This window comes from Acipenser ruthenus, chromosome 9, assembly GCF_902713425.1.
Source record: "Acipenser ruthenus chromosome 9, fAciRut3.2 maternal haplotype, whole genome shotgun sequence".
NCBI classification, from domain to species: domain Eukaryota; kingdom Metazoa; phylum Chordata; class Actinopteri; order Acipenseriformes; family Acipenseridae; genus Acipenser; species Acipenser ruthenus.
Window position 1 is genome coordinate 27061380 of NC_081197.1, and position 14731 is coordinate 27076110.

General features: G+C 38.2%; 1 protein-coding gene across 14 annotated transcripts in view; it reads left to right on the forward strand.

The window, feature by feature from the left end:
* Positions 1-623: 623 nt before the first annotated feature.
* LOC117405356 (LIM domain only protein 7-like) overlaps positions 624-14731 on the forward strand; it is an 81889-nt gene continuing 67781 nt past the window's right edge. For 10 of the 14 annotated variants that reach the window (XM_059029772.1, XM_059029777.1, XM_059029782.1 and 7 more), the window contains exons 1-2: positions 775-938; positions 1454-1557. In XM_059029772.1, coding sequence (XP_058885755.1) covers positions 1489-1557 — 69 coding nt within the window. In that variant the 5' untranslated portion in view covers positions 775-938; positions 1454-1488. Of the gene's footprint in view, positions 751-774; positions 939-1193; positions 1213-1453; positions 1558-14731 lie in introns of those variants that run through there. The other 4 variants (XM_034008335.3, XM_059029783.1, XM_059029774.1 and 1 more) reach the window with 4 other exon arrangements.

Consider the following 14731-nt stretch of genomic DNA (forward strand, 5'->3'; position numbering starts at 1 on the left):
GTACACGTTTTTTTCAGATGGCTTTTTATTGAAAAATAGAAAAACAGGATATTCCCTTGAGACTAAAGTTCAGTTTTCATGATGGCCTTTGGAACACAAGTAAATAATTACTTACAAAGGATTACCTTATACAACCTTTATAAAAGGTTATCTATGCTCTGCCCATGTGTATAGTAGACAGTATAACATGCTTTAATAAAGTAAAATTTTGCAAAAAGGTGTAATATAGAAGTAAAAAAGAACAAGACAGAATTCAACAAACACATTTAGAAACTTGAACCTAAAGAAGTGTAAGTGTGCAAGTTGTAAACTCTAAGAAGGAAAACTGAATTAAATAAAACAATAACCATTAAAAAAAGCTTTTACAATGGCTAAAAACTATATAAACAGTGCATTATGTAATTTCTTCTAATCTGTACGAATGTAACATTTAACACAACTTTTAATGTAGAGCCAGGTATTTCTCCACTATTATTATTATTATTATTATTATTATTATTATTATTATTATTATTATTATTGGTATAAGTTTGGTTCTTTAATTAGAACCAGTATACCGTAAATTCAGTTTGCAGGAGTGAAATTTAAGTTCTGCCGACTCAACACTAGTGGGCGTGACTTCTACACGGCTTTTTCAGATTAGCTTTGCTCTGATTGCTGGTTTACTGACATTTCATTCACACAAATTCCCCCGAGGTCTTACGTAGTCACCGCTGTCGTGGGGAAATTGATGAGAAACCCGAAGAAAAGGTAAAAACAACGAATGGCCTCTGGGTAGTGTTTTTGAATGAGGGTAGGGCGTTTACTCACCTGTGTGCACAGAAATACAAGTGGCAGAGAACAAGGAAGAGGCACTCAGAAAAAAAAAAGTTAAAAGTAATAAGAAATAACGGATATCAGCTGCATTAACGGAGGGCGCTTTAAGAATTAGATAGTTGGTAAGCAGACATAAAAAGCATACTGAAGTCAAGTGAATGAGACAGAATCGTAGCCTTTTAATAATACTATGACCTGTACAAACCAGATTGCTGAGTATTGTTTTTTGGTGTATCATTTAAGTAGTGGAAGTTGCAGGAATGTTTAACAGTGTTGGTTCTGAGAACCCGAGACGCTCCAGAATAGTTTATTTTATTTATTTATTTATTGAGTTTAAAATAGCATGTATTGCAACCCTCGGCATCTTTTTTTCTTCTTCTTCTTATTGAGCGCCAGGTAGTAAGCAGTTTGAATTCTAGATGTTTATCAAAAGTAAGCTAGGACGCCATAAAGTTTCCCTAGTTTGTGTTTTGAAACATCATGTAGGTTTACAGCTCGGTGATAATTACGCAGTCGGGTTGATGAGATTAGGGCCTCAACGCCCCACCTTACACGGAAACGATTGGATGCAAATATTGTGTTTGCAGTCTCCACAGTGTCTAATCTGTTTTGGTGTCAATTTATTTTGGATTTTCAGGTAGAGATAACGGAGACCTATCAGATTACTACGCGATGGAGTGGAGAGAGAACTCCGATGTCAGCTGTGATTTGGCTTTCACTGAAGCTCAGCGATGGGTGGAGGTAAATTTGTTTGCGTTTATGATACACATTGGTCGCCATCCTGTGAGTGTAGATATAGCGGTAGATGTAGTAGGAAGAATGGTGAATAGGCGATTCAAATTAACACTGTGCGAAGTGGATACATTAACAAAAGAAACGTATGAGTTGTAACCAATACTATAGAAACAGTCAGGTGTCTGTGATGCCCTTACCTTTTTGTGACTACAGAAATTTGCTTTCTCTCACCAAGACCCTCTTCTAATGCATTTTACAGTTTCATGTTACTCTTGGAAACGTTTATGAATTGTCCCCATTTCTTGTTGCTTCAAAAGCTTACGTTGGCAAATCATATTGCTGCACATTTTGACATTAAATTTATTTTTTGTTGAAAGCCTCATGATGAAGGAAGGCAAATATATTATTTGTAATTAAAAGTAAGCAAAATTCAGTTGGTGCAGTTATGTTGTCCTCCACAGAACTGCTCTACAAGGGTTGTGTCAGGTGCATTCTTTGCTAATGTATGTGCCTAGACTTCACAAAACAAAGTATCTGATATTGTCTGTCTCCTGGATAAGCTTTTCCAAATAAGAAAACCGGTGACCATGTACCAATTTAAGCAAGAAGTTGTATTAACAGTATTGAAGAGTAGCAGTTTGTATTCCAATTGCAATTATGTTGCAGTACAAAGGAGTGATAGAAAAAGCTAGACTACTCAAAACAAGAAGCAAGGCACATGCAATATAAATTTAGCTTTGTGCACATTAATTAGGAGTTTGCCACTCTTCAAATGCAGTGGGTTGTGTTGTGAATTTACTTGCCATGTGTAGTAGTTAGAAGTTGTCGTCAATGCGGTTTGGCGCTTTGACACAGAAATCGTGCAGGTTTAGTTGTGGCTTGAAATAAAAGGCGATGTGGGCTACCGACTTTATGTCAATTTCTGGGATAAATGGTTTAAAAACACTGATTTATTATGTTTCTTGTGAAGGGTAGCTTTATTATTGCATTGGAGGGACAATTCAGATGTCATTGTATCATCTTTCATTATTAAAGTAAAATAGTATTTCTCCTTTGTAAACAATAGCAATACTGGGTTGGGCTCACACAAGTCTTGCTGTAAATATTCAGGATTAATATTCAGGGCATGATTATGTTAACATATTTCTAAATATATATTAATTAAAATAATACAGCTTTTGACATACATTTTACAGAAGTTGATCTCATTGTGTTAAAATCAGGCAACAATAGTCATAATTATTGGACTGCTTTGAAACCATAATAATAAAATACCTGTGGAATATGGAATGTTTTTAACTGGAACTTTTTTTGCAGTCATGCCTGAACTTGCAGTCAGCTTAAGATCCCAGCTTTGGTTTAAGAATCCTTGCTTGATGAAAAGTACATGGCCGCTAATCCCACATTTGCATGGGTGTTACTGTAGTACTGTTTTGTCTAGTGGGAAAGTTTGCAAAGTTCTAGCTGATCTGTTATTGTTTTCCATGGGATAATGATAAACATGACCTTAATTAGTGTGTCAAATGTGGTGCTGCACTTGTAAATAACTTGCTATCGCAATGATAAATAAAAATGTTTGATTAAGATTTAAAATAGAATAACACAAAATAGACAATGAAAATGTTAGAACTTGGAGGTTAACTTACTATATTGTTTCTTAAAACTTTTAGAAAGAACTGTACTAAAGCAAAAGCTAATATATCGGGTCTGTAGTATTTTCAGGATAATTGCAAGGAAATGATTATCTTATTAGTAATACCGTATCTGGCCTACATATAGATGGCACTTCAGTGTGAAATATCAGTTCAAGCTTGTGTATTTGTACCCATTCCCAGACACCTGCTGTCTGGCATGTTGCACAATAAAGCTAGGAAGAGTAAGGCAGGCTGGAAATGCAGTGGCCACCTCCACCCCTGTGTACATCCACCTGCACCCCTGTGTACATCCACCTGCACCCCTGTGTTCATCCACCTGCACCCCTGTGTTCATCCACCTGCACCCCTGTGTCCATCCACCTGCACCCCTGTGCACATCCACCTGCACCCCTGTGTACATCCACCTGCACCCCTGTGTTCATCCACCTGCACCCCTGTGTCCATCCACCTGCACCCCTGTGTACTGTACTGAGGCTGGAGAAACATAACACAGTAACAATTAGGGCAGCATCGCTTTGAATGACTCAACTTTAGGCCTAATTAGATATTAAGTAACCTGAAGGTGTTTCTTTAAGGAGGTTGTCATGTTGCCCTTCCTGCTAAAAAGTATTCTCTTTTTATAACTGTGAAGAGCTTGAAGATGTCATTCAAAGCTATGCTGATGTATGGATGATTGTACTTCAAATCCAAAAACCCAGTGTTGTTGATTGTTTAGTAGATTGTCTTGTAGTACCCCCTACAAGACCCCCCTTATGAAACCCTATTCTTTACCTGGTGAATTAAATGTTATCTTACCCCCCCAAACCCCCCCCCCCCTTCACCTGATATTCTGTTCAGTTTCTGATTTTATATATTTAATTTTCCATTTAAAAAAAAAAATGATTTAAACCGTTTAAGAAAATGATAGGATTATCTACTTCAAGATGAAAACAAAATACACGCTTATTCCTAATTTTGTATTGGCCTGGTTCTTGAAGAACATAGCCCTGTATTTCCAAGAATTCAAGATTTGCAGAAACGCATCACAAAGTAAATATAAAGATTCTTAAATATATGGATTTGTGCCAAGGTAGTGTAGTGCTTATTTTAAGTTCTACTTGCATTTTTATTACCACCAGACATCAAGGTTTTACCCTATTTTAATATTTTAGTGGAAAACCTAACATTCTGGATTTCCTTCATATAGACTGCCACTGATCCTGTAGCATTTATTGGATTAATCTGTATTGCTGTGGTGCAGCTCTGTTATTCATACCCCATGACACATGTTGTGAATTGCTTCGATAAGACACGATGGTTTACATATAGAGTAATAGATCCTGTGATATGAGATGCGCATTGCATATTTTCAATGTCATTGACACTGTTTAGGCAAAATGTACCAGTGCCATTTACTTTGACAGTGACCTAATATGTATTGCTGCTTACGGATTATCAAACGCTTTGAGATAATGACTTCACATTCAGCACACAACTATATTTTATTACCCTGTAGGTCAAAACCTCTATATGGCTGCCATATTGAAGTCATATCATTTTGTTTCTTTTGTACAGAGCCAGCGCACATTGTACTGTATTATTCTCATATTTAGTGCACAGCTATATTCTCATAATGGTCTTGGTTCAATAAAAATGAAATGTTTATCTGATATACCAGTCCCCTTACATTGTACCCCTGGGAAACTTTGTTTTTGTTCACTATTCCAGTTTTGATTTTGCCTAGTTGTGTACAAAGAGTGTACTGCCTAGATTTCTGCAAGACATTTGTTGTAGGTCTAAAGAACCAAGACTACAGTATCTCTGTAAAACACAAACTTCTATCTGTGTTTATTTGCAAACTTGATAAAGGAACTGGGTTCCATTTTCAGTAACAACCCCGAACTCTTAATCATTGCAAAGCTTGTAAACATTGGCGACCTTAAAATAACACAATAAACTAAAGTATGAAGGTATGCCACCTCTGTAAATAAAAAGGGCATGCAAGTACTTTCAGAGCTAGTGGGCCATGACAAATCGTGCCTGTGTGATTTTTTTCAACCATGGAGCCAGTGAGAATATTTGAACAAGTTTCTGCTAAAACACCATTGTGTTACAGAAGCTTTTCTGGAAATACACCAATTGGAAAGCATTTCACAATTAGTTGTCAATTATGCTGTATTTTAAACCTGCATCTAAATGTTTTTTTTTTTTTTCATTAGATTAAAAGCCTGAGCAACCAGGGCCTAGACATGTACGGTATGCATTCTAAATGTTTCACCTTCATCTGCCAATGTTTCATTGCAGGAAACCACTGTTTTTGTGGGCGGTATTGTGGCTTGTTTTTGCCAGCAATGCAATTTGTGCTGTCCTCACACTGCATGAAGACCTATAGTCATGTTTTGAATCGGCAGGCAATAGGCTAAAAAAAGCTTAAATTTACTAGAAGATATTTGCTGATTGTTTACATTATTGTGGTACTGGTCTTCCGTAGTTTATATAAAAGACGATAATTATATGTTGGCAATATCAGTTTGCTTCTCTACGTCAAGCAGACTGAAATCTGCCAGGCAACACAGATTTAATGGCGGTGTCTGGACTAAATCCGATGGCCATGTGATTTTAGTTCTAGATTGAAAGATTAATGCTTCAACTTACTGGTTTCATGTTGGGTACACAACTGTATCCTGTGATTCCCTTGGTCAGGTTTGGTGGGTATGAACAGGAAAAAACAACCCCATTGTGTTGGTAATTTTACTAAGCTGCCCCCACCACAGTATCAAAGCCTCATATCTGAGTCCATTCGAGGTAGTGACTTGATATTTAAAGGACATGCTAAATGTAATGGTGACAATAAACTCTGATCTAATATGGCTACCATATTGAGTTAATATGGCTTAAATTAGACACTTTATCAATGGTACAGACCACACACTTTGACATAGTGTCATACTGTTACAGATGGCGCAATGTTTCTTTTGAAATTTGTCAACGATTTGTGTACCTAATTAAGTTTTTGCCTTTTACGTTTCAGTATGCAACATTGTCATATTGGGGAAAACTGGCTGAAGCATTACACTTTTGAATATAGTAATTTAGTGTTAAACTTTGAGAGAATGTAAAGCAATAGGCACGTGACTTGATACAAGAAAAGGAATATTCAGAATTCAGGACTCCCAATGTTTTACAGTTGCAATGCATTCTACTGTTCTGTTCGCCATCTCTCTTTGCTCTTGAGTAGATATGCTGGGACACACTAAATGGTTCTCGTATTTGATTTGCTGCATCATGTTCTTCCTGGTTTCCGATTCAATAGGGAAACGGCCAACCAGTGTGATGCAACTTTTCAACTAGCTTCATTTACTGAGTTTAGTTTGCCTGTGGTAGTAATGTTGTGCTATGGTAGCATTAGGTCCATACACAATCTGAATTGGGTTAGTGTTCAAAATATTTAACATGGCTGAATTTTTAAAAGTAAATTAAATGTTTTTATTCACTATAGCTGGCTTGGCTGAAAGGAGGTATCTCAAAATATAGTACAATAATACCGACATATGTAGTGAATGAAAAACCTGTTTTCAAATACACCAGAATGACTAATCGGAGCATTTCAGTACTGGCTTGTTTTCTTTGCGTTATGTCTAATAACAGTTTTTTGAAGCAAGCAAAGCTCCAAGGCCAGTCAATACATGACAAACAAATGTGTTTGTCTGTACTTGGAGGGGCACAACATAAGCACTTTCTTTACCCCCTACATACTTGTGCCACCAGGACCTCAGTCCTTTTTAAATAGTGACAGTAACTGAGCAAATATTGTTCTTGCTCCATGAGTGGTGAATGGAAATGCTTTCCCTGTGACATCAGCCCTCCTGCATGTGCACACTGGCTCTTTGTAGTAAGCTCCAGGACTTGGCAGCAGCATTATAGAACAGGTTTATGTTTGGTGCTTTATGCTTAGATTGACCAAAATTGAATAGACCGACCAGAAAGTTTTCCTCTGCCTTGGACCCAATGATTAACAGATTGTTGAGCTTTGGGGCATGTGTAATGGATATGAGAAAAATGAGGCGAGGCAAAACAAGAATCTGCTGAAATATGTCAAATGTAAGCATTCCTAAACCAGATTCCTTTGCGGTGTGTTTAATAATTACTGCAGTAAACCAAAGTAGTTAAATATGTGATAATTATCTTTAAAACAAATGAAGAGTAGCGCACTTCCTTTAGGAAACAATTTGCATGTGGCCAATTAATGGGGCTTTGAGAAACCAATCTTTAATGGCTGTGTAACAGGGCGAGCAGCCCTGTACGTATTATTATTATTATTTTTTTTAGAACGGGGTTTCCCCCTCCGCCCCTGTGCAGATTATTGTTTTGTGTTTGTTTTGTTTTATGATTTATTATTGTAGTTGTATTTATTGACGGCAAAGCGCATTTTAAAAATACCTCGTGGGAATGCGTGACTGTCAGCTAGTTATTATTGAATTAGCTGGCAGTCACGCATAATAATTGTACCCGTGTAGATTGTGGCCGAGGGGTAATAGAATAATTGCCAGCTAGTTAAACCCCTCGGCCACGGTATATAAGCCTGCAGCTCTCTGCGCTCGAGGTGTGTGTATGAGGAGCAAGAGTGGAGAGAGCGAGGAGAGAAAAACAAAACTAAAAAAAAATACATGAACAGTGAAGGCTACAGCCCAGCCTGACCTGTATTATTTTGTGTTCGTGATTATTTTTGTTTACCTTTTTTTATTTCGCTCTGTGAGCAAGTCTTTTTTGTTAAAACATTTTATTTATTTTTGCTTAATAAAAACGGCACCGCCGTGTCTTTTTCTGTTTAAAACTGCAGTTTGGTGTCAGTATTTTTAGTTCCTGCCTCTGCCTGACATCACCGCCAAGCCAGCCTGTCACAGGCTGTTAACTGTACAATTCAGTTTGTGAAAGGTACTTGGAAACATATAGAATGGGATACATGGTTTAAATAACTGACAGCTGTACACTATTCTGAATACCCCATGGACAGTAGTACCAGTTTGCAGTTGGTGGATGTAGTTGAATTCTACTGTTCATTGTTGAATAAAGATACTCAATTATCAATCAGATAATTTTAAATGACATGTTTTGTTCTTAATTTGGCCCCTTTTTCACTACCTGTAAACAGAAGAAATGCTTAACCTTTACAGCCTTAAGCATAATAACCTCACTGCTCATAATGTGTTCATGCTTACAGCTTTGTCAAAGTATATTCATGTATTTAAGAACCATAGTACAATGGAATCCCTCTACACTAACAGTACAACCACCATAGGGGTGAGTACAATTCTATTTAATGCATAGAGAGGCTGTGAGGTCCAGTGGTTAAAGAAAAGGGCTTGTAACCAGAAGGTCCCCGGTTCAAATCCCACCTCAGCCATGACCCTGAGCAAGTCACTTAACCTCCTTGTGCTCCGTCTTTCGGGTGAGATGTAATTGTAAGTGACTCTGCAGCTGATGCATAGTTCACACTCCCTAGTCTCTGTAAGTCGCCTTGGATAAAGGCGTCTGCTAAATAAACAAATAATAATAATAATAGAGAGCTTGTTGTAATAGAGGAAGATTGATTGACTTCAAATTGGAAGATACGGACAGACAGTGGTCTTAATTTTGAGTTTTTGTCACAAGAAGGAGAACTTATAGCAGCAATGTCTATTTTGGGAACCTAAGGTTTATACCGAGACTACAATTAATACAAATAATGAATCAGTACTGTATGTTTGCATCAAAAGGTACAGTAAGTGGGAGTTCAATTTGATGCAATTGCAATAACGAGACATAGTAGGATTGGAATAAAGTTTTGGAATTTGGAATATGAAAATCTTTTAATAATGTTTTATTGGTATGAACTTTTGAGTGTAAGAAAAGCTACCCCCTCCCTTCCAGCTGGATTAACATGCTTAATGTAAAATATTTCGAATGTCTTCATGAACAATTCTTTTCTTTCTTTAAGCATTAGGCAGAATGCCACTTAATGCTGACCTGGAAATGCTTGACCATGTGTCGCCTCAGCAGAAGCTCAGGGAGAATTCTGTGCTTTGAGCTTTAATTATTTTGTCAATGTGTTTCTACAAAAATTTAAATCAGTAAAATGATTAAACTTGTATGGATTCTTACTACATTCAAGGATTCTGACAAAGTGTATGTGTTTATTTTTTAAAAGCAATTGTAACACAACGTGTCTGCCTTATATAAATATGCTAGTCTGTTTCAACCATACGTTTGACTAAATGGTCTCAACTTTCAGGCATTTCACCAAATGACCTGTATACAATTTGTAGTCGTTTGGCCAAAACCTTATTTTTTTCAGTTGTTTGTGTAAATTCCTGACCAACACATTGCTTATTTAAAGGCTAGATGCTCTTTGCTAAGAAAGCAGGCTTGTCATCCAACAGGGTCTGAGGATGCAGATCAGGCCCAGGTGAGCGACTGTGTTCCTGCTGTTTGTGATGCAGTGTAGAATACTCTGCTGCACCGTAATGGTATGAAGTGCCATTAATCATGTGATTAAACAAATATTAGGTTCACCTTTTAATTGATAAAGCGATTTGATAAGATGTGCTCTTCTAGTCTGACATTTTTTAAATTAAAAGTATTTTTTTCACAGTAAAACAGGTTTAAAAGGCACTGCATATCAACAGGACACTTAGTACTGCATCTCCAGCCCCGCCCCACCCCTTGTTCGCTGTATTTTTCACATACCTCTTCATAGTCATGCATACCATAAATCATCTCCTGATCACTTGTTTTATCACCAAACTCCTCAATAATGTTATCCAAGTCATTATTTTATTACTATAACATCTCAAAAAGCTCTGCAAATGTCTGTGATGTTCTTTGAGCACTGGATGCAGAAGCAGCTATCTTGTTTGTTCATGTCCGTGGCAGCAGTGTGGAGTAGTGGTTAGGGCTCTGGACTCAATCCCCAGTGAGGGACACTGCTGCTGTACCCTTGAGCAAGGTACTTTACCTAGATTGCTCCAGTAAAAACCCAACTGCATAAATGGGTAATTGTATGTAAAAATAATGTGATATCTTGTAACAATTGTAAGTCGCCCTGGATAAGGGCGTCTGCTAAAAAATAAATAAATATCTCTGTGGTGCCGGGGCTATGTGTATTGCTCAGATCCGCCCCTTTTATTTATTTTTTTTCCTTTGGCTTCTCTCGGCTCCTATCGGTCTCACTCGACCATTAAATGGTTTTCTCAGCTTTTTCCGGAGAAAAAACGACTAGACCTGTGTTTTACATCTTTTTGATGATGTCGACAGGGTCCGACATTGGACCGGAAAGGGTTAAAGGTTGGGAACTACCCTGTTCTTGCTGCCACTACATTGCAAATCTCCCTGGGAATGCAGATTCTATCAACTATAAAGAGATCTGCAATCGCTCAGCAAGAACATTTATTATTTTGTCCTGCTGTTGGTTCTAATGACCTAGTATTATGAACCCGTACATTTCAGGAAATGTTTTATAACTTAAACAAATACAAGTTAAACTAAAGAAAATGTAGTCCATGTAGTTCTTACACTTGAAACTAACTAGATGGTGATGCCTTGTAGTGCTTTGGTTCCCTGTGGACCGTAGACGTAGCGCTTCTTGTCTGACAGCCTTTTCCGTTTTTCCAGTATAAACTGTATTTAAGTGTGTTTCGTTCTTAATTATTTTAGCAATTTTAGTAATCCTGTTTGCTAGGCGTTAAATCATTCTTTGCAAGATTAACAAAGAATGTGTTGCTGTTATTGCACCATGAGGGTACACCTTTTCATATAAATGTAGTATCTGAGTTTATTTCTAAAGTCTGCTTTAGGATCACATGGTTAAAGGAATGTTTAACGTGTTCAGCATACTGTACCTGTACCCTACTGCAGTGTGTGAATGCCCTTAAATAGGACAGGTTTTATTGGGTTATAAATGATTAAGTCCTTTTAGTTGACAATACTGCTCAGTAATTTAATTCAGGGTGTCACAACTGTAAGTACACAAGCACCAGCAGGGGTCAGGCTTTCCTATTTGACTGCACAAGAAGAATAAATCACATTTTCTTCAAGGTGTCTGAGATCTTTGACATCTGTTTGGTGGGACTTTAGAAGTAACCTGACTTTTAACAAGCTATGAAGCAACCTTTTACTGTAAATGCTTTTCCAGTTTATTAACTTAAAAAAACAAAAGCTTACATTTTGTAAACTCATATTTCATGTTTGTGTGATCGTCAAATAGGCAGACCTAAAAGAACAGCTGTTTCATACATTTTTCTTCACTATTTCAATTATCCCATTAATTGTACATACAGTACGCATGCAGTAAACCATTTCACACCCTTTAAGTAACCACACTTGATGCAAGCCAGAGGAGTGGTCAAACTGAAGGAATTTCTCTACATGAACATCCACAGATGGTTATTGCAACATGTACTGCAGTAGAAAATGAAATTTCTGCGTAATCTTTTAAGGCAAACCCATCATTTTGGAAACCTGCACAACTTTAGTATGCACTGAAATATTTTCTTTTTATATATTTTCACTTTCTTCTGCAAATGTGTATGGAGTAGATTAAACTTAATTCTTTCTTTTGGATAATGAGATTCACTCTGCGCTTGGTTGACTTGCTCAAAGCATATGACTCATTGTGAAGTGTGAGGTTATTTTGGTAAATCTTTTGCCCCCGCACTGAGAGGCAGTGTAGGTTTTAGCAGTGTCAGTCTCACATGCATGCACATTTTTTTTTTCTTTAATATGACCAGTTGTAGAGAAAATTGACACTAGCGCATGACCATTTTGAGAGACCGTGCTTACTTTTGTGATACTACTCGTGGTTTGTGCCATGACTGCACTTTCAAAATACAGGATCTATCTTATTAATATTAAACTAAAATGGGCAGTATGATACCCTATTCAGAAAGGACCATTTTAAAACAGTAGGGCCAGAAATGTATCCCATGTTAAATCCACTTCAATCAGTGTAGATGAAGGGGAGACAGGTTGAAGAAAGATTTTTAAGCCTTGACACAATTGAGACATGGATTGTGTATGTGTGCCATTCAGATGGTAAATGGGTAAGACAAAAGATTTACAGTAAGTGCCTTTGAACGGGGTATGGTAGTAGGTGCCAGGCGCGCGCCGGTTTGATTGTGTCAAGAACTGCAACGCTGCTGGGTTTTTCATGCTCAACAGTTTCCTGTGTGTATCAAGGATGGTCCACCACCCAAAGGACATCCAGCCAACGGCAGGCCAGTGGTCGAAAACGGCTCATTGATGAAAGAGGCCAAAGGAGGCTGACACGAATTGTGCAGAGCAACTGACAGTCCAGTACAACATTGGTGCTGAAAAACCCATAAAAGAATGCACCTTGACACGAATGGGGTATGGCAGCCGACGACCTAACAGAGTTCCACTTCTTTCAGCAAAACACAAGAAACTGCGGCTGCAGTGGGCCAAGGAATGAAAACACTGGACACTGAAGGATTGGAAAAACATTGCCTGGTCTGATGAATCCCGGTTCCTGCTGTTTCATGCTGCTGGGAGGACTAGGGTATGGAGAAAACCACATGATTACATGCATCCATCATGCCGCGTGTCAACATTGCAAGCAGGTGGTGGTGGTGTGATGGTGTGGGGTGTGTTTTCATGGCACACATTGGGCCCCTTGATAAAAGTGGAGCAACGTTTGAATGCCACAGGATATCTGAACATCATTGCCAATCAGGTGCATCCCTTCATGGCAGCAGTGTATCCATCTGCTAATGGATTTTTTCAGCAGGATAATGCCCCATGCCACAAGGCTAGGATTGTCCAGGAATGGTTCCACGAACATGACAGTGAATTCAGCTTACAGCAGTAGCTTGCCCAGTCACTAGATCTCAATCCAATTGAGCATCTGTGGGATGAGATGGAACGAGCTATTCGGAGTAGAGATCCACTACCAGCCAACTTGACACAACTGTGGGAAGCATTGGAGTCTAGAGTTGTCACGATACCAGAATTTTGAACTTTGATACGATACCTCTTCAATACCACGGGAAAAAAAAATCTTAACATGCAAAATAAGAGAACATTCCTTTAATAAAGGTAAACAATCTTGACTCTAGGTCAAACGGTGCAGGTGCAGTAAACGTAATTTGCATATTATCACTTAAGAATTTTTTTTTGTGTAGGACTACGATTGACTGGCCCTTTAATAGTTCTGCTTGTTTTTGGTAGTGAAATAAAGAGGATGAAGTTAAACTAAAAGTGGATGAATTTGAGATTTTTATTAAGTGATTCAGGTGAGTGCTCTGTACATTATTGACAGAGAAAAGTTCTCAAAGTTTTTACTGTTATTATATTTATGCTTATAACTGTGACTACAGGGGTTTCAGGTAAGTACCATATGTGGAATAAATCAGCACAAACTGGGGGTTCAGAGAATAAAAAATCCATTATTTGATTTGATACCCAATAAATTTAGTACAGAAATGTAGGGCAGCAGTGTGGAGTAGTGATTAGGGCTCTGGACCTTTGACCGGAGGGTCGTGGGTTCAATCCCGGGTGGGGGACACTGCTGCTATACCCTTGAGCAAGGTAATTTTATCTAGATTGCTCCAGTAAAAACCCAACTGTATAAACGGGTAATTGTATGTAAAAAATAATGATAACTTGTAACAATTGTAAGTCGCTCTGGATAAGGGCGTTTGCTAAGAAATAAATAATAACACTATGTAACACAATTTTTGTTCCTGGCTAGTAAGTGTTATTTCCTAATTGCTTATGCCTAAAGTATAGAAAATGGCTATTATTCCCAACAAACTTTGCTTTTGTGACCAGGACAGTGATATTTTGAAATGTACCTATTTCCACTGAGAAAACGGGCGAATTTGTGTCTTTTCGTTCACATAGTCAGAAAAATCAACATATGAATCCAAATTAACATGTATTTATACTAAAGTAATACAAAAATGACTACAAAAGATTTAGAAGTGAGTAGTTTTTCAAGATTTACGATTATACTGTAAATCAATTTCACGAATCAGCCCCCAAATGTAGTCTCCCATCATGTTCTCGTTATACTGTCCTTGGTAGCGACGTTCAAAGTCCAGTATATCCTGGTGGAAGCGCTCGCCTTGCTCCTCCGAGTACGCTCCCATGTTCTTGAATTTATCAAGATGAGCATCAAGGATATGGACTTTGAGGGACATCCTACAGCCCATTGTGCCGTAGTTCTTCACCAGAGTCTCAACCAGCTCCACATAGTTTTCGGCCTTGTGATTGCCCAGGAAGCCCCGAACCACTGCGACAAAGCTGTTCCAAGCCGCTTTCTCCTTACTAGTGAGCTTCTTGGGGAATTCATTGCACTCCAGGATCTTCTTTATCTGTGGTCCGACGAAGACACCGGCTTTGACCTTTGCCTCAGACAGCTTGGGGAAGAAGTCTTGAAGGTACTTGAAGGCTGCCGACTCCTTATCTAGAGCTCTGACAAATTGTTTCATAAGGCCCAATTTGATGTGCAGTGGTGGCATCAGCACCTTCCGGGGGTCCACCAGTGGCTC